General features: G+C 44.0%; 1 protein-coding gene across 2 annotated transcripts in view; it reads left to right on the forward strand.

Moving 5' to 3' along the window:
- Positions 1-256: 256 nt before the first annotated feature.
- GPR137B (G protein-coupled receptor 137B) overlaps positions 257-26,766 on the forward strand; it is a 28,543-nt gene continuing 2,033 nt past the window's right edge. Inside the window, exons 1-6 of one of the 2 annotated variants that reach the window (XM_074168135.1) lie at positions 257-728; positions 9,403-9,452; positions 15,485-15,707; positions 19,605-19,758; positions 21,853-21,977; positions 26,535-26,659. In XM_074168135.1, coding sequence (XP_074024236.1) covers positions 360-728; positions 9,403-9,452; positions 15,485-15,707; positions 19,605-19,758; positions 21,853-21,977; positions 26,535-26,659 — 1,046 coding nt within the window. In that variant the 5' untranslated portion in view covers positions 257-359. Of the gene's footprint in view, positions 729-9,402; positions 9,453-15,484; positions 15,708-19,604; positions 19,759-21,848; positions 21,978-26,534; positions 26,660-26,766 lie in introns of both variants that reach the window. The other variant, XM_074168134.1, reaches the window with a different exon arrangement.

The raw sequence follows: 26,766 nt of genomic DNA on the forward strand, positions 1-26,766 counted from the left end.
ATTACTTAACTAATTTAAAATCCAGATAATTTTCCTTAGAAAAAAAAATCAGCAGTAAACCGTTCAGGGGCTGGTGCATTTCTTTGTTTCTTAAGGATGATAAAGATTCGTGCACAAACACCAGCAAAGGGCAGCTTTCTGAGCTGTTCCCTGCCAATTGCTGACAAAGGCAGTCCTAATGAATCATTCTGAATTGTGATCATGTGCTACCAGCCCACAGTGAGCTGCCAAAGAGGAAGTGCAGCTTGTTTTCTTTCATTTTCTTGATTCCTATGCTGTAGGAAGATGAAAGGAGAAGGAGGAGGAGGCAACAGCGGCAGCCAAACTTAATAAATAATTCTGACGATTCCTGATATCAAATGGAGGCCCCTGAGTGGGACCCACTGAAAAATGACACCCTTCCGCCGACCCTGACGCCAGCTGTCCCTCCGTATGTGAAGTTGGGCCTGACCATTGTATATACTGTTTTTTATTCACTGCTTTTTGTGTTCATCTATGTCCAGCTCTGGCTGGTCCTTCACTACAGGCACAAGAGGTTCAGTTACCAAACTGTCTTTCTGTTTCTGTGCTTGTTTTGGGCCTCTCTTAGGACTGTGCTCTTTTCATTTTACTTCAAAGACTTTGTCACAGCAAATTCTCTGAGCCCCTTCATTTTCTGGCTTCTCTATTGCTTCCCAGTCTGCCTCCAGTTTTTCACCCTGACCCTGATGAATCTTTACTTCACACAGGTAAGCAACAGATATTTGGTTGATTAAATCTGACAGAATGGTAAAGCATTATTTTGTAGAAATAATAAGAAAAATGTGATTTCTAATGTACCTTGGCAATGCAAAAAGTAAATTTCAGTTATTTAGTTGGGAGTTTTAACTTTTGATTTATATGCAAGTGAACAGTGTTACAATGAAACTGGAGCCTGAAGTGATCGTTTCAGGAATGACAAATAATATATCTACTGTTGATTAAATGGGTGTCATTTAATTTAAAGGTTGGGGAAAAAAATGTATAAGAGAGCCTGAAAGCTGGACATCCAAAATGTCATTCTATTATTATTCTTTATTATTGTTGTTACTAGATTTCATAAGCCTCCTAGCTTAGCCAAGCTGATCTCTGTGTGCAGTCAGAACTGTAATTTCTAATTTTGCTGGCAGCTTCCCACCCCGGTTTTCCGTAAGTTGGCTAACATGTTTCTGAGTGAGATTTCTATTCTGTATATCACAATCAAAACTGCTGATCGAGTCCTGTTGCAGACCCAAATTCCTATAATGATCTGTATTACAAAGAGCAGTGACTCTGGATCCCAGTGAGTGCTAAATGCTGTACAGAGATACACCCTCTATTTCAAGGATGCTGTGATGTAAAGGTAAATTAACTGTATAGTGGGGTGAAGAAAATAGTGTCTCCATTTCAGAAAGAGGTTGTGAGAGCGTATCTGTGCTATGGACAGCTGAGAAGCCAGATGAGTTAGCCTGCACAGTGCTCCAGGCTGCTGCAGTTAGACTTGCTTGGAAGTATTTATGATGAGCTTGGGTATCTTGGCACCGGGCTGCAGGATGGTATATCGGCATGCTGAGGCAAAGAAAGGCTGCTGGGCTTGCCTGAGATCTCGCAGGAAGCTTGCGGGAGGGCAGGGACTGGATTTTCTGTCTCCTCAATCCCGCTACTGTGCTTGGAGCAGGAAGCCAAGCCTGCACTCAGACGACCCCTGTCAAAGTCCACTTTCCCAGTGCAGGGGTAGGTGGCCAGGAGAGTACCAGCTAGCCCTGGAGCACCCCCAGCAGTGTTCAGGATGCTTTCGGTGTTGCTGTGTGCCCCACTTGGAATCAGCTTAGTGCCTGGGTCTGGGTGTTTCTGTAGTGCCTACAGTGTTTAACAGTGCTCTGTAGTGATTATAGGCTTGTCAATTCTGAACAGCCTGGCTGGAGAGATCAGGCTGCTTGTGAGAGCTGCCATCCCAGAGCTGAAAAAGCAGCAAGGGTAAGCATGACAGCTGTAAGAGGATCACTTGAGTTGTAGAGGATATTAAATACTTAGAACCACATACACAGTTTTATGCTTAGGTTTACTTTTCTGGATTCAGTGTCTGATACACCTGCTAACTCACCCCACTCCACTCCCTGGGACTTGAGATATATTAAGGGATTACAGGAACCTTTCATCTACATGCTACTCAACTCCAGCTTAGGCATGTGGTGACCTATGCTTTATCCCATAGCTATAGTGAGAGTCATTTGATAATGGTGCGATTCCCCAGGGGCCGACATCCATCATTACACAGTCCATCCCCATCACAGCAACTAGGACTAAGTCATAGCCCTAGGTCAGATTCCTCCCTCAGACACACACGTAGGGCTGCCGTGGAAGTCTGGAGGCAGAATGCAGCATCCTGGCTCTTCTCCAAGAGAAGCCGAGCCTTGCATGAGCACAGAGGGGGCACAGCAGTCTGCACTCTGTGCATTAGAGTGCCTGCACTCAGGGGCTTAGTGTTCCTTTCATCTCGGGGAGGTCTAAAAAGAGAGCATACCAAATGCACACATACGCCCTTTTAACTTATTTTTGGCATTGCTGTCTGATATCATTCAGGAAGTACAAGTCAGTGGTTGGAAACAGAAAAAGTGCTAAGGCTATTGGTTCTGCCTTTGAGAAAATTTCTGCTCTGTCACCATGCATCCCCATGATATTCCTCTGAGCCCCTCTGTAAAAGCATGTCATAGTTACCTGTCTTGAAGAGCTGTTGTGAGGATTTGGAAACAATATTTGCAAGGGACTTTCAGAGTTTGTGATGTGCGTCATAATCTTTAAAGGTAGTGGGCCACTGTAGGCAGGCATATTATTAGTATTGTTTGCTGTAGAGCTGGTTGCTCCCAGTGAAATCTCATCTCAAGTATCTCCCTAGCCAAAACAAAGCCTTAAGAAATACAGACACAGCCATTGTACAAATATAATGTAAGACACAGAATAAGTACACATATTTTTAATTCACTGTTACTAATTTTTTACTTCTAACCATTAAAAGGTGGTTTGGCTTGAAATTCAGCGTCTTCTTGAGACTGTATATTTAATGTGCATCTAGCTTTCCAGAGGAGGCAAGCAAGAACTAGTGTGAAAGGGGTGGGAAGAGAGAATGTTGTATTCAGTAATGGCTTATAACTTCACAGACCTGTTCAGAAACAACTTTTATCCTTTCTTCTCTAGAAGGCAGGCAAGAAGGGTCTGCAGCTGTGTCTCATTGTGTGGAAACCATGCTATTTAACTGGTACTTAGCTAGAGGGAAAGAACTGATCTATGTATAGTTTAGAGACAGAGGACTGGAAGAGACCTCAACGGGTCTCTGGAATTTGCAGGTGTTTATTAGCTGCTCTATGGCACCGAGACATGTGGCACTGTTAGGAAAACTTTTAGACATAGATGTGAGAAGAAAAAGTGATTCAAAAAATATTGCAAATCCTCCTGGCCAAACAAAAAACTCATTTGGCAAGTGCCTGAGGGCATTTTTCAGAATAATAAGCACCTTTGAACTTGACAGAAAGTTAGCCACAACTATTCTCTTTTTACTAGGTATCCCAAAGCAATGGGGACACAAATTTAGACTCTATTTTATGTGTAGCAAGACAAACATGCCATGATGGCATCAGCAGAGGAAAGGTTATTCCCAGACCTGAGCATCACCATTAGCAGATAGAACAGAGGAGCTGTAATGCATTGGGGCAGGTTGCTAAAGCGGGGGACCTGTGGATGAAAGAGAAGTCACAATCAAATTAGTTTTGACTCAGAACAATTCCTGAGGGATCTTTGGATTAAGAGCCGAATTCAAGGTCCTTTGCTGTGGTCTCGATGCCCTACTTATGGCAGAATAGAAGATAAGGCTGCTTCAGGTAAAGCTTATATAAACATTAGCTCCTCTCAGAAATCATAATGCAGAAAATATGTATGATTTTCAATGAGAGCACTAAATTTATTAGAATTTATTAATCCTGTGTCTGTATTCATTCTCTTCCAAATAATTAAAAAAAATAATGTGACCTATCCTCACAGGATGTCTCTGTCTACTTAGAAAGCATTAAAATAAATGTCAAGTGAGGATGAGATCCAGTGGCACTTTCATAAAACAGTAGCCCAACACCAGCAAGTAACTGCCTTGTACCAAGCCAGAGCAGGTCTCTCATCTTGATCCATTGGATAAGGAGCTGAAGTGTGCATTTCCACATACAGAGACCAAAAAGCCCATAGGTATGTTTGTCTCCCACCTGCAGGTCCCAAAGGTTTCTTTTCCTGCTTGATAAAGCAAAGGCTGCAAATTGGCAAATAACGCGTTTTCCACTTCAAGTCATTCCAGACAGTAAGGATCCTGGCACTCAGGTGCTCTTTTAGTTATGTCTTGCCTGGCCAAATCTTCCCTGCCCCTGACAAGGAGAGGCTGAGATGAGTCCTCAGGCTTTACAGTCAGTGCTGGGGGCAAAAGTGGCTCTGGCAAATAAAATAAGTTGCCTTTTCTGGTGTGTGTGAGGGGTGGGTAGAGAAGGGCTTGCTTCATTTTGTCCTGTTTGCTTCAGACTTTACATTTCCCAGGGGAACAGGATAGAAATGAAGCAGGAGGGAGGCTAGGATGGAAGGTTACAGACTCAAAAAACAAGGTCAGGGCAAAAGACCGTGAGCTGTAGGGGATGCTGGAAATCCCAGGCCTCCCTTGTGGCCAGGCACAACAAAACATTTGGTGGGCTGTAGGTTTAATCATCAGGTTGGGAACTTCTCCAGGACCTGGGGAACGCGGTGCTGAGCTAAAGAACTGTGAGGCTGTATGGGTGGAGAAGGGCTGGTAGGCAAGTTTACCTCTCTTTACACCTCCCTAACCATCTTCCCTTTTTTCTGGCATCCAGACTGAGAAGCTTACCCTGCCTCCCAGGCAGGGCTGATAAAATCAGGGACTTTCAAATGAAGAGAAATTGTGCTGAGTAAGACAGTTTAGAGGGGAGCTGGCCATGCTGGAAGTGCCTGGCAGGGCGGGGTAAAACCAGCACAAGGCTTTCGGAGAGGTTGCGTTTATCTCAGCGGAACCTGGGGTATGTGTTAGCTCTGGGAAGAAAATTAAGAGAACTTCTCATGCTCTAATTACTGGGGATAGCATTTCAAAAGTAACACCACCAGTGAGAGAACAGAGAGGGCTTTTTACTTAGGAGAAATATTTATGTTTTAGTAGAAATGAACACACCATATTTTATAAAGCTTGTTATATTTAATACATGCTTTAGAAGTACATAGAACTACACAGGAGTCTAACTACGGATGGTAATGCATCAGCAAATATGTTTGGCATAAATTGTTGCCCTCAGTATTGGATCTATAGGAGACAAATTGCAACTGCAGACTGGCTGGCTGTCAGCATCTGACATGGAGAATGAGGTCATTTGACTTCTTAGAAAATAATTTGATAGGAAAGCTACACATGGAAGTTTACCGTGGCTGCCAGCCCCGCAACGGTCCTTTCAGGGCTATTTTTACCAATTTACACAAGGCTGACTGTGGTAGGGAGTCACGTTGCTCATGTCTGTAGGCCCTACAAACTGTAGAATTTAGAGAGCAGAGGGAGAACTTGCATGTTTTGGGGAATCTGATCCAAATGAAAGAAAGAAATTGGGAGAAAGAGAGAAGGGGGAAGGTGGGCCTGGGACTGGAAGCTACACAGCAGAGGAAAGGTGTACGTGCTGATGGTGAGGGGTTGTGGGCCTGTGTGAGGTTGTGGCATATTTTCAGGGTGCAAAGAGAAGTTTGCATGGAGTGTGACAGAGGAAGAGAGGGGCCGTGGTGAAAGGAACTGGGAAGGAAAAGTACACACTCTGCTCTTCTAGAGTTTTTGAAATGAGAACTGGTAAATAAAGCTGAATTTCATTCCTCTGCAGAGGGCCAGCTTGAGACATATGCAAGCACTTAAGACATACCTGAGGCTTTTTGGTAAGCTGAGCTGTGGCTCCTGTAAAAGTGAATTCATCAGCTAGCACTAGAGGTGTATTGGAGGTTTGTGCCAGCTGTCACATCAGTTCAGCTAAATCAGAGCAAATTGCTCCAGTGAGGTTTTGTTTTTTACGGTGGGGATATGTGACTTGGCTTTGACACCTGTTTCATTGATATTTACAGGGCCAGAGTGGCTCCTGATTTAGCTTTCATAACTGTAGCTGGAACCCCCTTAAGCTACAGCAGCCTGGCCCTGTCTGCCTTCCCTGCTGCCCAGCAGCTCTGCAGAACTCTCTGCAGCTGAGCTGCTCATGGACTCCCATGCCATCCTCGCTGCTCCTCTGCTGGGACCTGGTAAAATGTCTTTAAGGTCAGCTGTTTACATCTGCTCCTGCAACAGAAATTTTCCCTGTCTGCATGAAGGGCTTTTTGGAATCTTTTTGTACTGCTGCAGTTTTATATGCCAGACATATACCTCAGGGGAGTGGAGGAGGGAGTGTGAGAATCTCGTTTGAGGTTTCAGCAAAAACAAGGAGTCAAAACAGGATATTTCTCCTTTAAAAAACAAGCAAAAGGGGAAGTACTTTTAAAAAGAAAAAGTAACCCTTTAGACACTAGAAAATTAGCAAGGAATTCACTGAGTTTTCCGTGTTGCTATTCTCCTTAGGGCTCTCTGAAAGGTCTTTTTAAAAAAGTCTGCCTTCTGCTTGCTGTTTAGTCTATTCTTGGGAATAGTCTGGTTTGCTCTGGTTTGCTGGAAGACTTGCTTAGATGACTCAGATATTGACTGGAAGCTTTCTCAACACTGTTGCGGGGAGGGGCCATTGAGCAACCAGTCTCTTGAGCTAAGTGACTGCTAAAAGCAAAAAGCTGCACCCACGCATGTAAGGTATATTGAGATTAGCTTCTGACATCCTTACTCCCACTGAACAGCCCTTTATTCTGTGACAATCACATTGCTTCCAGCAAGGCTATTCATGAACTAAGGCCCTATCAGTGTTTAAGCAAAGCTGGCAGAACTTGCCTGCCTGTATTTCTGTCTAGCAGTGAAATTGTAAGAGTGTCCATTCCTTATGGAGTAGCTTTCATTCTACATAGCATCCATTTTTTATGCAGTGTTAGTTTTCTTTCTTAATTGTCATTTTGCGCTGATAAAATTCAGAAGCATTTATCAGCTGGGAGGGGCCCACCAAACGTGGAATCACAATAACAGCTGTTTTGGCGATCTCGCATCTGGAGATCCTGCTGGATCTGCAGCAGGAACATCATGTTCATGTTTGGTTTTAGGTAAGTTATCCATGGAACTTTTCCTAGGTAGGGCAGCCTTGGACTGTTTTATGTGACAGGAGGGCTCTGTGACATTATAGGGGTGAGCGGGTCCTTTTGGGGGAACCACAGGAGATACTATTCAGGAACTTGTGAATTTTCTAGATTTTGGGGGACCCAGCACAATCATTGCCTGCTGCAAAGTGCTTGTCTTCTGTAATTCTTTGCATGGGCCCTGACACTTCTATTCAGTGCTGCTCCTGAAAGCCACCAAACTTAACGGTACAATATGTGTGAGTAAGTGCTACTCAGAACAGGTGAGGATTGTGGAATGGCCCTAGAGACAAGTTTTACTTGTTTAGTTTCATTGAGGTCAGGAATCTTTCCCTTCCTGCTTGCCCACAGTATCTTCCAGAATAAGCAGGGTAGGCAATAAGTCTAGTACAAAAAACATACAGGAAGCATTTTGAACCCCGCGTCTTCTCTAAAAACTGACAGACCCTCTTTGTGTACCACGGAAACACAGAACATTCACAAGCCTCTTGTAGCTCTCCTTTCAGTAGCAAGTAGGTAAAGCAACATAAAACTTCTTCCTGAACTCCGGTGAGAATTCATGATCAAGGATTTTGAAGAATGAATCACAAAAGTCTTTGGTAAGGGGTATTGCTGGAGATGTTAACTATTTGAAAACAGTATCAATGGTTGAAGAATAATTTTAGAGATTTTTTTTCTCCAACTTTTCAATTTTATTTTCAGCTATTATTTTTCTAGGACCTGCTGAAAAGCTCAGTGTTCTCTGCTGCTTCAGCTAGTGCTAAGCAGGCTGATGCGTCACAAAAATAATTTCCATGTCAAGGCAGCTGTTTATGGTGAATAGAAGTTAAATGACAAGTTGTTCCAGGAACCCTGGAACAAGTGAAGCCTGATTTTCTCCAGATCTATGTCTCATGCTTGACTTTGAGCTGTTTCCATAACTGGGTCATTTCTTATGAGACTTTGCTGTGCAGACTCTTTCATATTGGGTGATGTGTAGGATTATTATACAGGGTTCTCCTTGCAGAGGTCATACATAATTTATAGGGTTCCTTGCTTCTGTTGGGTCACTAATTTTTAGGAGGGCGATAAAGGATCACTTCTTTGATGCTTCAAGTATTTTTGCATCAGTTCTCTGACTGAAGTATTTTAAGATTAGTGGGGGGGTCAGATAAACAGGTTGACAGGCAGACACATGCCTACACATACATAGTGATCATGTAAGTCCTGTTTCCTTGGGAAAGCATGATAATCACAGCAAATACTATGCAAGCTATGCTAAAAGGCATGCAAAACCAAGTGAAATGGATAAGGCAGGATAACTTGAGGAGAAAACAGTTAGGAAACAACCCAGAATAAGTCATACAGGGTGGGTTTTTTTGTAATACTAGCAATCAGTGTGCTTCAGTGTTGGTTTAAATGAACATTTGTAAACTGGGTGTGTTTGGAAACCATCTTATGTATTTTTTTTAGAATTTCTGATGGTGGTTAAACACCAGTGACTGATATTACCTGGCTACATTGCAGAAAACATGCCAGTATTTTGTCTTTTCTGTTACAGTAACTACTGGGCCTGAGGTATCTCTCTGTAAAAATACATATTGTTGTTTAGTGAACAGACAGTCAGCATAAGCCAAATATACCTCAGAGTAAAACAATGAGTTTGGCTTTTGATGGCGTCCTTTTGGCAATGTAACATGGCTACAAACATACATGTCCAACTTCAGGCCCAGGTACTATGACGGGCTCTTCATGGGAATAGAGCGTCTGACCCAATATGCCAGTAGGAGCTGGTCTGCTTGAGAGACCTGTGTTGCTAGGTCACGTAAGAGTTTAATAATTACTTGCCTCTATGATTATACTGGCATTGGTCCTCTTGTGAATACTGGTATAAAAGACCTTATTCTCAAGGCAGAGTAAGTGAAAATAATGGTATAGACAATTTGTATACGAGTGCATCGTGATCATCTGCTGAGTGGTTTTTATACTTTGCTTAGAGCTTGCCTGCCATGGATAAGCAATAAATGCAAATCTGTTATGTAATGAAACCTATCATTACATTTCTTGTGACCCGTGAGACAGGATTCCCGTAGATCACAGAATCTTTCTTTACTTACATGTATCCTATATTTGATGGAATATTTTACTGTTTTGCAGGTGATTTTCAAAGCTAAGTCGAAATATTCGCCAGAGCTATTGAAATACAGGTAAGAATGATGCAAACCTTTAATGTGGTAGAGAAGAGAAGCCATCCTCTTTGAGAAAGACTACATCTTTGATAATTTGTGGCACTCATATCTCACCTATTCATATTTATATACCAATGTTTTATGACGGTGGTTCTGAGGCCAGCTTCTTCCTATGACATTTAGAAATCTTTGTCATTTCCCAACACAAGCACTGCTTTAAGACATTCACATATGTCAACAGCAGATATTTCAAGTGCAGGCAGAAAACACTCACCCTGGTGATTTCTTCACAGGTTCTTAACATTTGTATTGCTAGGGGAATTCAGATACAGTGCTTTGGTAAAGATAGTAGAGTGATGTATTTGTTGTGACAGGAATGAGTGGGACTGGGTATGTATTAGTCTGTGAGGTCAGCGGTAATAAAAGACTTGAAATTTTTGGGAAGATGAGAGAAGACTTGTGAAGGGAAAGAGCTAGTGAGAATGGATTCAACTTGATGTGTTTGCGAGCTCACAGATAACCCCTGGCTCCACGGAGTTGAGGTTATGGTAGCTTTGCATTTAGGTGGAGAGATTTGTCTGGGATCTTGTTGAGCCAGAGGGATTGTCAGGGACTACTTGAAAGCTCCCCAAAGGGCAGTAATGTCCAGAAAATTGAGGAATAGCTTAATAAATTAATGTTTATTGTTGCAATGCCTAAAAGCCTCATTGGGGCAGTGTTCTTTAGACAGGGGAAGAGAGAGAGGTTGTCTCCATTCTAAAGAAAGAGTTTACAATCTGAATTCAGGATAGGAAAACAGAGTAATTTGAAGCTGAAATCTGACCTGTTATTTGCTGACTATTAGGATAACATAGTACTGTATCAACAGGTCAAATATTAACATTGTCCTTGCCTTGGAAAGTTTGTTGTCCAATTGGGGTTTGGTACACCTGCAGAGGCAAACATCTGGAGCAAGTGCTTCAGAAACCATGCCTGGCAGAATGGCAGTACAGTGAGAGCAGGCTTGGGGTGGGCTATGCTTGGGGTGGTGAGGGTATGGGACACACAGGGTGTGATGGCTGTCAGAGGGATGTGTACTGCATACTGAACTGCAGCTGATGCAGAAATTGTCAGTATGGGAAGAAAGGCTGCATCTATTTTGGTGGCCTCAGGAATGCTTTCAAGTTAGTGGGCCTGTGTGCATACCGTGGCCACATCCCAAACCACAAGGGGCAAGAGCTGGATTCTCCCCGGTAAACACTGTGGCATACAAATAAATTCATCCCCCTTTGCACTCTGGTTTCTGTGGGAAGGAAATCCAGGAGTGTGGGCTGGCAGACAAGCACAGCACACACACAGGTCCCCAGCCAGCCCCCAATGCAAGCGGCCCTGCCTCCAATGGTTCACGTAGGCAAGAGGAACAAAGCCTGGGCTGCAGGTCAGGGTGGTGTAGGGCAAGTCTGTGAACATGTTCCTGGCTGGCTTTAGAGGTGAGAGGTAGAAGCTTTGAACCTCATCTGTTACTGATGTTTGTGGCAAGGCTTTATTCCTGAAAACTGCTTGAAAATGTCACAAGCTCCCTTTGCTTGAAGAAAGACGGTTATGTATTGTGACTGGAATTACTCATGCACAGACTACCCTCCCCACAACAGCTCCATGACCACCGTGACACTTGCCTACTGCATTTCTACCGCAAATCACTCTTTGACCTGGTCTAGACTTTTCTCTCTTATTCAGCTCTGTTGCTAAAGGACTTCAGTAGTATTTTGTTTTAATATCCAGATCTCTGAGCATGAATGTGATTAGTCTTTGTAAAAGAGCCATATATATAAAGCTGACTTGTTTCCTATCTCATACAGAGCAATTGATGTGGTGTAATATGTGCACATCTGCAGCTGAGGTCCTGAATCCTAATTGTAACAGGCTAGTGAAAGGTCACAGAATCACAGAGTGGTTTGGGTTGAAAGGGACCTTTAAAGATCATCTAGTCCAACCTCCGTTCCATGAGCAGGGACATCTTTCATTAGATCCAATTAGATTTGTCAGGAAATGTAGTGACAGGACAAGGGGTAATGGTTTTAAATTGGAAGAGGGGAGATTCAGATTAGATATTAGGAGAAAATTCTTTACTGTGAGGGTGGTGAAGCACTGGGACAGGTTGCCCAGGGAAGTTGTGGATGCCCCATCCCTGGAAGTGTTTAAGGCCAGGGTGGATGGGGCTTTGAGCAACCTGCTCTAGTGGAGGTGTCCCTGCCCATGGCAAGGGGGGGTTGGAACTTGATGATCTTTAAGGTCCCTTCCAACTCTAACCATTCTACGGTTCCATGATTCTGTGATCCCGTTGCTTAACTCCTAATGGAGAGATGGATGATGGATGATAGAAAGAAGCCTACAGTCAGGGGCTGGAGTCTACACTTACTGAATTTGATTTTTCTTCATTGCTGAATGTTTGCTTTTTAAATTTTTTCCCTAATTTTCTTTAATAAGTGTCAGACCTTATTGTCTGGTATTGGCAAATCTGCAATAGATAATGGCAACATAAATAGGGCAACAGAGAGGTAGGACTGCGTCTATGTATTGGCACAGGTCTCAGAAATCAGGATCATTTCAGATACGGAAAAAAAATGGTAAAATCCTATCAGAGATTCAGAATCTTAAGCAAACTGCTCAGTACAGCCTTCAGTGGTATTAGTCACTGTTGCAAAAGAGCTCAAGGCAAAGCCTGTGCCAGCCCAACTTCATATTTAAACAGTCCTTCTGCACGTCTCCCTGGGCTTGGGGATTTCTTACAGTCACTGCCTGGGTTTGGATGAGGCTTGCTGTGCTGCATGTGCATGCCTTGTTACACACAAGCCTCAGACACTGTATGGTTTCTGAGGAAACCACATACAAAATTCAGTAGTTTCAGACAGACTTTCCTGTTGAACAAGGCAAAACCCACTGCATTCATCTGAAGTTTGATTTTAGGCTCAAAGAAAAAGTTAGAGATGCATCCAGCCTGACACAGAAAGAACAGAATACCCTGGCACATGCCTTCCCTGGCTAAACCAGATTACACACAGTTTCTTTTAAGGGACTAGCTCCAAAATGGGGATTAGGCACAGTAGGTGTCTGAACAGTCGCTGGTGCAATGTGGAAGCACCTCTCCTGCCCTGCTTTTCTATTTTCTAAAAACCCCCATCTGCTTATTCAAGCCATGTAGGTACCTTGTAGTTGAGCTGTAGGCTCAAAGGCAGTTGATTCTGCCTTTAAGTGAGTTAGGAATGCTTTCTGCAGCTGCAGAGACCCTGAAACCACCCTGAGACACACAGCCTGCATCTCCATCAGTGCTTATTCAGAAGTTCAGCAACAATGCTTCTATTGTCAAAACAGGCAGACGTTTCCCCAGCCACACCATGTTAATAAGGGGGATGGAAGATCATTATGTGAAGGGCTGCACAGCAGACTGGCCATGACAGCTCACCCTGGCTCGCACAGGAGTATGTGCGCATGAGAGCATGACAGTGCTTTTTTTTTTTGCTAAACTCCATCAAGGAGGAGCTCGGCCTGGAAGCCTCTAAGGCTTGCTGGTTGCAAGCCAGCATCAAGGGCATGCAGGCTGTGCTGAAGCAGGTCTCTTTGACTAAGCTGAGCAAAAAGAGAACATGTACTTACTGTCCCACAAGCAGGCAGCACGTAAGAGCATACCTTTCCTCGTAAGCCTAAACCCCATAAGAATATTTTACCTGCACTACAGTGGAGGAGCAGAGATGAGACTATTTTATAGGCTTTGGGAGGGGAAGGAAAGGAAGACACATGACTGTCACTTAAAGACTTTTGAGATATTAATAAAAGCTGTAAACGTACCACCACTATAACTGGGAACTGCATTCTCCAGAGGAAGCTATGTGGAAGAAGAGCTTCAGGACTGCAGTCCTTCCAGCATTAGTCTGAGGCTTAAAGGAACTACCTCTTGCTGCTTATCCTAAAAACAGAGCCCTGCCCTGGAAGGTTAAGAATGAGCACAGTCTTTCCCATGAGAGAGAATTTCCATGACTGGCAAGGAAAAGACAGCATCCTCACTCACTGCCTGATATAGTTAGTTGGAAAGAAGGGTATTGATTCACAAGCAGGGACTCTTAGGCTTTCAGTTCTCCCTGTTACACAATTAAAAGGTCTCAAAGGTATACCCTTAGGGGGTATTATGGAGGAATAACCCATGCACCAGCACAGGTTAGGGAAAGCAGCTCTGCAGAGGACCATGAGCCAGCAATGTGCTTTTGTGGCCAAGAAGGCCAATGGTCTCCTGGGGTGCATTAAAAAGAGTGTGGCCAGCAGGTCGAGGGAGGTCGTCCTCCCCCTCTACTCTGCCCTAGTGAGGCTGCATCGGGCATACTGTATCCAGTTCTGGGCTTCCCAGTTCAAGAAAGACAAGGAACTACTGGAGAGAGTCCAGCGGAGGGCTATGAAGATGATAAAGGGAATGGAGCATCTCTCTTATGAGGAAAGGCTGAGAGACCTGGAGGCTGTTTAATCTGGAGAAAAGAAGACTGAGAGGGGATCTCATCAATGCTTATAAATATCTAAAGGACAGTGTCAAGAGGTTGGGACCAGACTGTTTTCAGTGGTGCCCAGTGACAGGACAAGAGGCAACGGGCACAAACTAGAACACAGGAAATTCCGTCTGAACATAAGGAAAAACTTCTTTACTTTGAGGGTGCCAGAGCACTGGAACAGGCTGCCCAGAGAGGTTGGGGGCTCTTCTTCTCTGGAGATATTCAAAACCTGCCTGGATGTGTCCAGCCTGCTCTAGGTGACTCTGCTTTGGCAGGGGGGTTGGACTAGATGATCTCCGAAGGTCCCTTCTAACCCTACCATTCTATGATTCTGTGATACTGCTTCCTTTTTGCCCCCTGAAAAGAAGCCAGTTATGCTTCAGCTTTGTAGCTGGCTTGATGCTATCCCAAAAGGATATGAACGTGTGAAAGAAAAAGATCACCACTAGGTAAAGTATTTTCAAACAATCAGAATTTGATTCCTCAGGGACAGTCTGGATGTCTGTTGTCAGCCAAATTCAAAGTTCCCAGCAGGCATGAAAAACTGTGCCCAAAACCTCTTGTTCAGTGACTGCTGATTATGACCCTTATAAGTAATTGCCTTGGTCTGCAATGATAATGAAGTAAGCGAACACCTGAAATGAAAAGGTGCTTGCTTTTTTTTTTTTTTTTATTAAGTGAAAAGCTCCGCAGCTGTGTGTAGGAGTAAAGAGAAATTAGAAGCAGCTTTCATTGAGTATGTGGTATACTTATATTGCAGATACCAGTGCTGGGTAGGTGGGAAAAAACAGATGGGGAAATTCAGTCCAGCTTCTGTCTGTCGCGTTCCTGTTCCACCTCTGCTCCTGTGGTTGTGCAAGTGAACCTTTTGCCTGGCAGAGATGGCAAAATGCCAACCCAGAACCAATATACACACTTAAATTTCTTGATGTTTCTTTCAAGAGGTTGCCCATGACCAAGTTATTTAGGAAAAGAGACAGAGAAAGATGCTGGGGAACCAGTAACTCAGAGATTTTTTTCCTGCTGTTAGACACTTCCTCAATTTAATACATAATCTGATGGCAAACATCAGCAGTCAGGGATGCTTCACATGGCAGTGGTGGTGTAGTAAAACCAGGGTCAAAACCATTCCATTCCAGGCAACTCAACCTTTTGCGAGGTTTCTCCTGCCAGTGAGCAATCAGAGGGTTTGTGCTGTACATGAAGTGCATGCTCTAAGAAAGTACACGGGTATTTTAAGTAGTTTTTAAGAACCGTGCAGTTGTATTTCTACTGCGAACAGTCTTCCATGTTTTGCTGCTTGACATTAGTTTCTTTACTTACAGCTTGTTGTGTAACTGTAAAAACAGGTTTGAAATGAGCTAAGTTAATCTCTCCAGCAATCTGGAGCGCTTTGATTTGGGCTCGGGCGGCTGGTTGCTCTGTCAGCTGTGGCAGCCCAACACATGCAGCTTTCATTGCTCAGTGCAACTTCCGTCTCATGACTGACACTTGCTGAACAATGTCGCTAAAACTGTTTTCTCCTCACTCTCCCAGGTTGCCCCTCTACCTGGCTTCTCTTTTCATAAGTCTCCTCTTCCTCTTGGTGAATTTAACATGTGCAGTATTGGTGAGGACACAGAATTCTGAAAGAAAAGTCATTGTCTCTGTCCGGGTGGCAATTAATGACACGTTGTTTGTGCTGTGCGCTGTTTCACTCTCCATCTGCCTGTATAAGATTTCCAAGATGTCTTTAGCCAACATTTACTTGGAGTCCAAGGTAAGGTACATTTTCAGTTCTTTTCAAGTACCTTCTGAGAGACAAAGGCAGAGCGAGGCAAAGCCATGCGTTCCTTAGAACCCCTGAGAGCTGGAGGCCTTAAACTTCACAGCTTGCACTTGGCTGGCCATCCTGCTCAATATATGAATTAAATACTAAGTGCTAGCAAGGGTGCTTTTGGCTAACAGCAGTGACCCCAAAATATGTGTGTTTGAGGCAGAGTTTACAGAACTTGACGGCTGGAGTTTCTCACAGCTGTTTTTCAAGTGGATAATGCATTCTTCAGATCCCCATCTGAAGACTATTTCATTTCAGTACGGCTACACAGAAGTGGTCTATACTTTGAGATCCTTCAGCTTGTCAAATTATTGACCGATGAAGTTAAATGTTTAAGGTAGCAGCATGCTGAAGATAAGCCAGACAGAGGAATATGAATCTTCCGTTATATATTTGCACACTGACCTATAGGTAATGAGAATTGTTTTAAACGACTTAATGCATTATAAATTCAGCCAAGTGGGGAGAAGGGGAAAAAAGTCTCTCGTACTACTCTACAAAATGTTCTTTAAAGAAATATTGCTAGGTTTTCAGATTTGGACACATTCGGTGGTCAAGGTGCTGAGTGGCATCGCATAAGCCTGCAGTGTTTATTATAAAATCAGTGAAGGTGTTTTGTATTTATTATAGTAATGAAACAGGGCTTTCAAAGGTTCCTTGTGTTTGCAGTAGATAGTTAAAATCTTAAAATAAATTATAAGTTTAACTAATAACACGTTAACTTTACCACAAGAAACCATTCAAAAATGTAAGTTTCAGCTACTATTTAGAAAATCTTATAATAAAATTCCTCTCTCCATTTACTTAATCAGATGAAAGTAGTGCTTTTCCTGTTTACTCAAATCTGGCCATACTGCACAACAACTGAAAGTTCAGGGCTGACTAGAAGATTTAAAAACACAGCTTAGTTTGTTTTGTTTCTTTCAAGCCTGTCACTTGCTGACCAAAGGGCATGGACTGTGGATTATTTTTACTAGTAAGAAAAGTTTTTCTACTGTTCCAAATCACAGAAGCATAAATCTCTGTAACAAAGCAGTGTTAACCTAAGGGAGGCTTTGGTAGATTACTTTGTTCCGTTTCCTCCTCCTGCAGGAAACTTGATCTTCTTTACTTCAAGCTATTTCACAAAAACCAAACAAACTCTAACATTATTGCAGACAGGAAAGGACAGAACGCTCAGCTGGTGAAAGCTGGAGTGTGGAAATGAGAATTAAAGAGTGCTTTGCCCCTTTCTGCTGACCTGAAATGGGAGCTCCTCTGGGGATTTCCAGTAGGATTTGACTGCACATACTTAGGGATACAGATGGCTGGAGCTGGCAGTGAAAAAACATCCTGGTTTAATCTGCTACTGTTGTGCTGAAAAAACTAGCTAAAGAAGAAAAATCCATTCTCTGCAGTGGTAGGATAGAGGCAGTGTTGGAGATACTGGCTGCTCTGCGGTGCATACAGATAGGCATCAGTGCCGGCAGCCTTTTATTTGCATCTCTCGTCTGCTGGCACATATCTTCTGACCACACGTGAAAACACAGTCACACAGGGGACCGGCCCGGTGCGCTGCACCGAGGCTGCAACAGCACAAGGAGGTGTCCAGCCCTGCCCTTAGGTGCCAACTTGGGCCAGTTCTGTGCTGGCCAGAAGCGCGTGTAATGGGACATGCTACAGACTCGGGGCTCCCCCTCTCTTCTATAGAGGCCTGGGACTGAAAAAGGATTCCTCTGGCTTTACTTCTGCTGCTGCGCTCTCCCTTCCCCAATCCACTAAGTATATTTGGCTGGCAGCAAAACCAGGACACTTTTACCTGCTTTTTTGTATTTGGTGGGATTGAAGTTTGTTAAATCTGCAGCATATTTAACTACTAACTATTAAAGAATGACAGCTGTGTAGGGAAACCTGTATAGGGGAATAGTGACCCCATCCTGCTCTTCACTTCTGCTATCTCCAGTCTGTAAATGCCACTGAGCTGGGATATGGTATGTGCCAGTCAGCGGCTTCTCTCTGCTCTCTCACCCTCGGTTTCCATGACAGCATCACAGACTTGCTAGTACAGAATGAGAATAGAGAAGTGCCTAGCAAATGTTTCCTCTTTGTGGCATTTCCTGCTTGCTGGTCTTGCCACAGCTTTCACCGCTGCCGTCTGTGTCTCTGGCTTCAATTCCTGTATAGCAGCTGGCTCTTGGCTCGCTCCTGCCATGGCTGCAGGTTGTGGCCCAGTGGATGGTGGTAGTTCCATCGTGTTGTAAGTAGGAATTCAGACAGAGAGGCTGACTGTACTGGAGATTTTGTAGTACTCCTAAACCTGACTGTTCTATGAATCGGTATTATTTTGCTGGGAAAGCAGGCAAGCTAGTTTTCAGCAAGCTTTTCTGACAGTCCCCGAGCTCCCCTTTAGTGACACTCACCAGGGAGTGCAGATTGAGGAGCTGGATTGACAGAGCCGCAGGGACAAAAACCACCAGCGTGGGTGAGCAGCAGAGGGGCCCAGGTAGTCTCCTGAAGGCCAGGGATTCAAGACATGGTGACTTGGTGACTCTCCCTGATACTTCACTACCCGTTCTGTTGTCTGTGCTCTACCTGCCACCGTGCTTTGGACCTCTGCTCCTTAGCTGCAAACCGGGAAGCAGAGTGAGTGAGTGAAGGGAATAGGGTGCAGACCTTCCTGTCTCCTACACTGATATAAAAGGTCCTGTGAGGGCAGGAGCAACTTCTCTCTTGCCCCACTCCCCCCCGCACCTCTCTCTCACATAGATGAGAGGAGCCCATCCTCGTGGTGTGGGTCTCAGCCAGGAGAGGGAGAGGGTGAGGGCAAGGCTAGTGAAGCAAATGACTGCAAGGTATCTCGTCTCTCTAAAAGCACAGAGCTTTAACCTATCTTGCCTCCTTTGGCCGTGCAAAGCACTGTTCCAGAGCCAGCTGCACAGAATTTACTTTGAGCTTCCTTCAAAGCCACTCAGTCCTATTTTTGTACATCTGCCTGCATCTGTGATCAGACCCACACTGATCCCTGTAGCCATGGCTCCTGGATTCCTTCCTCTCTTGCTGCCACAATTCCTGTGCTGGTGTCTCAGCCCTGCTCAGTTACCGTTCCCACCTGACACAGTGGTCAGGCTTATTCCTTAGGTCCTTATTAATTCCTTATTAGTGGTCAGGTCACTTATTCCTTATGTTGGATTAGGCTCTTTCCCCTGCTCTGTCCATTTTTCTCTCTGAGGTTTAGGAACTGCTGTGATTTCACACTTTGTAGTCTCATTCCTCCCCTAGTGCCCCAGCTCCCACTCACAGGCTGCCCTGCCATGGTCACTCTGCCCATAGGCCATGCTTCTACTTTGTCTCCTCTGTGTTGACATTAGGTAAGGCAGGATGTTCTGTTCCTGTCTGTGCTGCGTTTAACTGCTGACTGTTCCGATCCGCTCTGTACTTAGGAAATAGGTGCACAGCAAGCAGTTGTAAAAAGATGCAAGGTTGCATCATGCTGGCCAGCCAGCATCTGCTACAGGATGCTCTATAGCTAATGCGCAGCTGAAGGCTGAATGCCCTTGGTCGGTCTGATGCCGAGTGTAGTTCTTATGTGTTTGCATTGCTGAAAATAGCACTTGTACAGTAAGTCATAGGAATTAGTCACAGCCCATCTTGGTAAGAGCTGGAACTGCTACCATTTCCTGGAAACCACCATACTGATAAAGTACAGGAATATACATAGTATAGGATATACTGATCAAAGAAGGAAAGAGCAAATGTCAGGTGCATTAGGCAGAGTAGCACGACAACCCTCGAAGTCCAAGCAAAGCAATGTTCTTGTCAACTTCCCTTTCGAATAATAACCTGTGTTTAAATCTCTTCCAGGGCTCATCTGTCTGTCAGGTGACAAGTATAGGAGTGACTGTTATACTACTTTATACCTCACGAGCCTGTTACAACTTGTTCATCTTATCGTTTTCCCAAACCAAGAAAGTCAACTCTTTTGATTACGATTGGTACAACGTATCAGATCAGGCAAGTATGAAAATATTTGCTGATGAGAAAAACTCATTCTATATGTGACAGCTGATTTCCAAAATGCTATGACAAGAGGAATTCATATATTAAAATCCTAATTTTTTTTTCATTTATTCAATGCAGTAAGATTGTTTTGCTCCAGGAATACAAATTTCTGGTAATTTCAGCATAAGGAGGAAAAAAAACCCTTAGTGCTAAAAGAAAGAAGTAAACACTAGCCAAATAATTTTTTAAAAAGCAGTCTTTATTTACTTTGATCTTATTGTTAAAAAAAAAAAAAGCCTTTATTAAAGAAGACAGGTGTTTTGTCCATTAGAAAGAATGTACTGTACTTGGAGAAGCAGAAAAAGAGTACTTGATTCCACTGAAATGCTTGGTTCTGAAGTCATCATCAAATCCCCCACTGCCATCCAGGGCTGCAGAGTTATTTACCTTAGTTCTGTCATAATTGTGATAACTTCCACAGTTTAAGGATAAGACTAAGATTCTTCTCAATCTTAAATTGCAAGTGACAATTCAGATTGAAAACTAACAGTGATAAAAACACTAAAGGAAATAGCAGGGGATTCTTTGTTGAATTTTATGAAATTTGGGCATCCAGCTCCTTTCTCTGCTTTGAAGCACGTAGTTGGGTCCCAGCAGTTTTCCAGCTCTGTAAAGGGCAGGCAAAATGGCAGGCCTGGGGCTGGACCATAATTATATTTTGTTTGGCCTCAAAATCCCAGACCCTTGGCATCTCCTCACCCTGTCAGCAACCACCTGCAGACCAAAAGTGGTGTTCCCAGCCACGCAAGGGCCTTGTATTGCCAGGGTGGCCAAGCAAACCTGGAGCCGTTAAAAAATCTTCGGTTGAGCAGCAGATAAAATTATAAATGTGAAGTAAGTAAACAGTAGGGTAGGATTTCCCAGAGGACCTCATTAAGAGTTAGTTGAGTAGGGTCTGTCAAGGGACCACTAATCAACCCTGCTGTGGTGCGGAGAAGAGGAGTGCAACTAAGTGATACCACTGCGTGTAATTAGAACACACAGGTTTAGGCAGAAGAGCACTAGGTTGTCATCTCCTGAATCAAACATTTTTCCTTGTGTTCTTGGGGCCTGGACTGTTGCTCCTGCTCCTGCTGACCCCTTGCAGGGGGCACTTCATACAGTCATCTGGAGTAACAGGGACTGGAACTTTATGGCCAGAATATTTTGTCCCGTTTTCCCCGGTGAAGACAGAGGTTGTTCATAGTGAGTTCACTGGCATGCTTTAGGCCTTAGGTCACTGCTGCTGATTTTTGCATATCTGATCTGACTTGTGACATTAGGATTGCCTGGATTTTGGGGCAAATGATTTGAACCATATCTAAAGGGCCTGGAACTAAGGAGCAGGTACTCAATTTGGTACCAGAACCAAAAGTCACTTTTAAAAGTACAGCCCAATGTTTGTACTGTGGTACTGCCTCAAGTCACCTGTCAGAAACATTACCCTTTTCTCTTCCATACAAAACACATGAAAGGACAGGATTTTCCCTCTGCAGCTGTAGTGAATGGTGGAGGAGAAATCTAGAGAGAAGTTCAAAGCTAATGCTAGAGTAACAGCATGGTTATTCAAGTTAACAACGTGCATCAATTTGAAGGGATCTGAGCCTTAATTTTTAAAAGTCAGATTGCCGGCAATGCCCTTGAAGACCTGGGCATTGATTGGTCCTTTACGTACTATTTCTATCTGGAAAAGGACTGGAGAGGTAGTTTCTCATTACCTGGATTTGATCACTTGACCAAATGGTTGCTTACCAGGCTCTTAGTCTGGGAAGACACCCTGCATTAAGCTTTGATTGTGCTGAAGAAAGATAGGAGGTGGAGGAGGGAGGAGGAAAGGTAGAAAGAAAGGGAAGTCATGTACCCAACAAGACAGCATATTGATTTTTTTAGTATGCCTTTATTCGTTAGCCAGGTTAATCTGGCTTTACTGAATGGAATTTCTGCCATGTTGTCAAGATTTTCAGCCACTTAAATGTAGATCTTCATAAGAAGACATGTTGCCTCTCGCACCTTTAAATGAGCTGCCATGTTTATTTTTAAATGCTTTTCTCTTTGACTTTTCAACAGGCAGATCTGAAATGTCAGCTGGGAGATGCAGGTTACATAGTGTTTGGAGTGATCCTTTTCATCTGGGAGCTCTTGCCTACTTCCTTGGTTGTATATTTCTTCCGTGTCCGAAACCCTACAAAAGATCTTGTAAGTGGAATTTGTTAGTGTATTTGTTAGTGTAATGTCCAGGCAGGTCCATATGGCTCAGCTTCTGAAGGAGTTTCTGCTTCTTCACATTTTGACTTCTCGTTTTCATTGTGTCCTTGGGCATCACAAAAGCAACCCAAACTTCCCACTTCTTCATACTAACTTCTCATGAAAGAAACTCATCATATTTACCCAGAAGGAAGACAAGCTGTTTCTCAAGCATTTTACTGTAAAAATCAGGAAATTTAGGGACATCTTCCCTTTGAGATAATACAGTGCTGTATTGGAGTCAGTGGAAAAGGAGTTTGTTATCCAGACTTGGAATCTTTCATCACATAGCAGTGAAAATGGTTGTGTGCTAACTGTTCAATGGCAGGTATGAAACAATAGCTTGAGTTCTTTCAGCCCTGTACCCATTGAATTGTTTCCATGTCAAAGACCAATAACCATAATAAGCACTTGCTGACATTTTTGTTTGCTGTTTCAGCAGAGCAGAGATTAAGGTGTGAGTTGTAAGGATAATTCCCTGTAAGTATGCTTAATATCTAGGTAGTTAATAGACGGATGAGCATCATTTTATAGCTAGATATAGGCAATATCTCCAGGTAAGCATAGGATATGCTGGTTGACAGGCGCATGGGGAATATCAGCCCTGCACTAGGATTACCAAGGTAACGTCTCTGTTTCTGTTGGCCAGACCAAACCAAACAAAGCCAATTTTCCCCAAGAAGGATGTGAATCGTAAATTCACAAGTAAGAGAAGCAATTAATAGAATAACTTTTTAGAGAAGGTGATGGTTTTTATTCTCACATGCAGATTTCAGACACAATGATAAAGCCAAGCTGAACAAGGAAGTAACAAATCCCCACCTGTGTAAAGCCCTGTTCACCTGTGATACCTGACAACAGACTAAGAAACCCCACGGACCCCAGTGTCCATCACTAAAAAAAAATATCTCAGCCCCGCTCCTGCTTAGGAGTTAACCAGGACAACTGCAAAGAGAAGAAATGTTTTAAAGGACAGTCCAGTGGTGCTGCTCTTCTAAAAAGTGACCACAGAGAGATCTAATTTTATTTAAAGTGAGGTTAGTAATGCTAGACCTGGTGGCCAAATTTGGATAGTGTGGGAGAGATTCATAAGAGAAGGAAGATAAAGGATGTGGTATAATCTCTCCTTTCAAAAAGCTGATCACATAAAGTCTTGGAATTCTACTCAAACGAGAGCTCCCATGGAGTCAAACTGGCAGCATTCTCTCACAAATCAAAGACTGCTGCAGTAACTCTTGTAACATTGTCTTTTTGCATTGTGATTTGCAGAAAGCCTTCAATCTCCAACTTCATAAAGATACAGTTCAGAAGAGCCACCAGTGATATCACTTCTTTCATGGGTATCATTTTTAGGGTAGACATTATCTGTCATAGTGAATAGGTCACATATAGATTTTTTTTCTAGAAAAGATTTATACTTACGCTAAACAGTATCACGGTAAGAGAAAAACAGGAAATAACAATGTTAGAAAGAAACAAAAAATGAAGAGACTGTAGCAAGGCAAAACTGAACTTCGGTGCAAGTATGCCACAAGAGGGAGACCAAGGGCCACAGGACTTTAACGTGTTCAGTAGGCTATAACTGTTAATAGCAGTTAAGTATCAAACGGCGCAGTGGTTGAAAATACTTGGCCAGAAAGCATGGGGTCAGAATTAAAACAAACCCTCTTTTAGTTAAAAGTTCTAAATGACAACTCTGATTTAGTAAAAATCAAAAATATTCTTTATTTTTAATAAGGAACAATCCCAAGAATATCTTAGTATCTTTATCAATGATCTGGATGAGGGGATCAAGTGCACCCTCAGTAAGTTTGCAGATGACACCAGGTTGGGTGGGAGTCTGGGTCTGCTTGAGGGTAGAAAGGCTTTGCAGAGGGGTCTGGACAGGCTGGATCGATGGGCTGAGACCAATGGGATGAGGTTCGATAAGGCCAAGTGCCAGGTCCTGTCCTTGGGTTACAACAACCCCGTGCAGCGCTACAGGCTTGGGGCAGAGTGGCTGGAGAGCTTCCCGGCAGAAGAGGACCTGGGGGTGTTGGTCGACAGCCGGCTGAATGAGCCAGCAGTGTGCCCAGGTGGCCAAGGCAGCCAACAGCATCCTGGCCTCTATCAGAAATAGCGTGGCCAGCAGGAGTAGGGAAGTGCTTGTGCCTCTGTACTCAGCACTAGTGAGGCCCCACCTTGAATACTGTGTTTATGTGAATTGTTCTTGTAGTGAGGGCCTCTCACTACAAGAAAGACATGGAGGTGCTGAAGCAGGTGCGGAGAAGAGAAACGAAGCTGGTGAAGGGTCTAGAGCACAAGCCTTACGAGGAGCAGCTGAGGGAGCTGGGATTGTTTTGCCTGGAGAAGAAGAGGTTGAGGGGAGACCTTATCGCTGTCTACAACGGCGATGAGCAGGCAGTGTGCACTGGCAGCCCAGAGAGCCAACCGTGTCCTGGGCTGCATCGGGAGAAGTGTGGCCAGCAGGTCTCGCGAGGTGATTCTGCCCCTCTACTCTGCGCTCGTGAGACCCCTCCTGGAGTACTGTGTCCAGCTTTGGAGTCCTCAACACAGAAAGGACATGGACCTGTTGGAACGGGTCCAGCGGAGGGCCACGAGGATGATCAGAGGGATGGAGCACCTCTCCTATGAAGACAGACTGAGAGAGCTGGGGTTGTTCAGCCTGGAGAAGAGAAGGCTCCGGGGAGACCTTATAACAGCCTACCTGAAGGGAGCCTACAGAAGAGCTGAAGAGGGACTCTTTGTCAGGAAGAGTGGTGACAGGACAAGGGGCAATGGTTTTAAATTGGAAGAGAAGAGATTTAGATTAGATATAAGGAAGAAATTCTTTACAGTGAGGGTGGTGAGGCACTGGAACAGGTTGCCCAGGGAAGTTGTGGATGCCCCATCCCTGGAAGTGTTCAAGGCCAGGCTGGATGGGGCTTTGAGCAACCTGCTCTAGTGAGAGGTGTCCCTGCCCATGGCAGGGGGGTTGGAACTAGATGATCTTTAAGGTCCTTTCCAACTCTAGCCATTCTATGATTCTATGATTCTATGATAACTACCTGAAAGGGGTTATAGAAAGGTGAGGGTCAGTCTCTTTTCCCAAGTAACAAGTGTATAGAACAAGAGGAAACAGCATCAAGTTGCACCAGGGGAGGTTTAGGATGGATATTAGGAAAAATTCCTTCACTGAAAGGTTTATCAAGCATTGGAACAGGCTGCCCAGGGAAGTGGTTGAGTCACCATCCCTGGAGGTGTTTAAAAGACGTGTAGTTGTGACACTTGGGGACACGGTTTAGTGGTGGACTTGGCAGTGCTAGTTTAACGGTTGGACTTGATGATCTTAAAGGTCTTTTCCAGCCTAGGTGATTCTATGATTCTAAGGAACAGTTGTGCTTTGGTTTTAAATTTTACTCAGGACTTCAGAAACAAAAAGTTTGATTAGAGCCAGCCTGTGCTCAGCACTGTTCAAAGGCAAAGCTCCACTTGACAGATGATTATAGCCTGGAACAAGGTGTCTGTGTGCTTTGGTGCTGACACAGGGTAACTGCAGTGCTTGGTCCTTTGCCTTCCATTCCTTCAGCCAGACAAACGTTGGAAATGGGGAGACGACAGAGATGGATCTATTTTTAGTTCATCTTTGTCAAAGTTATTTAACATCCAAAAAATAGAAGGAGATTAAACTGCTCTCCTGCTTAAGGCCAAGGAGAAAATGTCATCTTGGCTTATCCACAGGAAACGGTGCAGGTGCAGGAAACCCTAGTCCCTGGGGACAGAAGCAGTGGATCCATGGAAGAGGCTCAGCTGGGTTCTGGATGTCCCTCTGCACTGTTTCCAGAATCAAACTGACCCTTTGAATCTTCTGTGTTTTCTGTTTTGATTCATAGGGAAATAAAAGCAAAATGCTTTGTAAATGAAGGAGTTAACATGTACACCCGTTTCCCTGTTTTATCAAAAGACCTTTCCTTGGGATTTGACCCTCACAGCGCTGCAGGGTAGATACTGAAATTGCTCAAAGGGGTCCTAAGGGGCTTTTCAGCTGTGGTTTCATTAAGCAGGGTGCCAAGGCTCAGCACGATGGGTTCCTGAGGCAGCAGAGGCAACGCACCAGGGGGGAGGGTTACAAATGGGGGAGGTAAAACCAAATCCCTTTAGGTGTTTCGTATCCTCCAGCTCCTCAGCTGCTTCCCTGTGCTCACTTTAAGTCAGCTGGCTAAAAGCACAAAGTGTCCAAGGATGGACAGGAATTCAGCCCGCAGGTTAAGTGGATACCGGAGGGTGGATTCAGAAATGAGTCGTATCTGGTAGCTAGAAGGAAGAAAAGCCCTTAAGGTGAGTAGACAACTACTGTGCTGGCAGAGAAAAACAGAAAATGCAGAAAGATGTCTACTGTCTACAGCAAATGTAACATTGCCTATTTTATTTCGGAAGCCAGGAGGTAAGTCTGCAGTGACTTCTAGAAGTCAGGCACCAAGCAGTTTATCTGTCTGTTGCAAGTCCTGACTGTGATTTCCCTTCCCTCAGGCCAATGCAGGAATGGTCCCAAGCCACGGCTTCAGTCCCAGATCTTATTTCTTTGACAACCCTCGCAGATACGACAGTGATGACGATCTAGCGTGGAATATTGCACCACAGGGGGCACAGGGCAGGTGAGATACAAGAGGAACCGCTTGCTTCCCGTAACAGAAACTGGAGGAGGACCAACTCTCACACAGTGCAGAAGACCAATGTAAATTGTCTAGCTACGATGGTTGCA

Source organism: Numenius arquata, chromosome 2, assembly GCF_964106895.1.
Source record: "Numenius arquata chromosome 2, bNumArq3.hap1.1, whole genome shotgun sequence".
In the NCBI taxonomy this organism is placed as follows: domain Eukaryota; kingdom Metazoa; phylum Chordata; class Aves; order Charadriiformes; family Scolopacidae; genus Numenius; species Numenius arquata.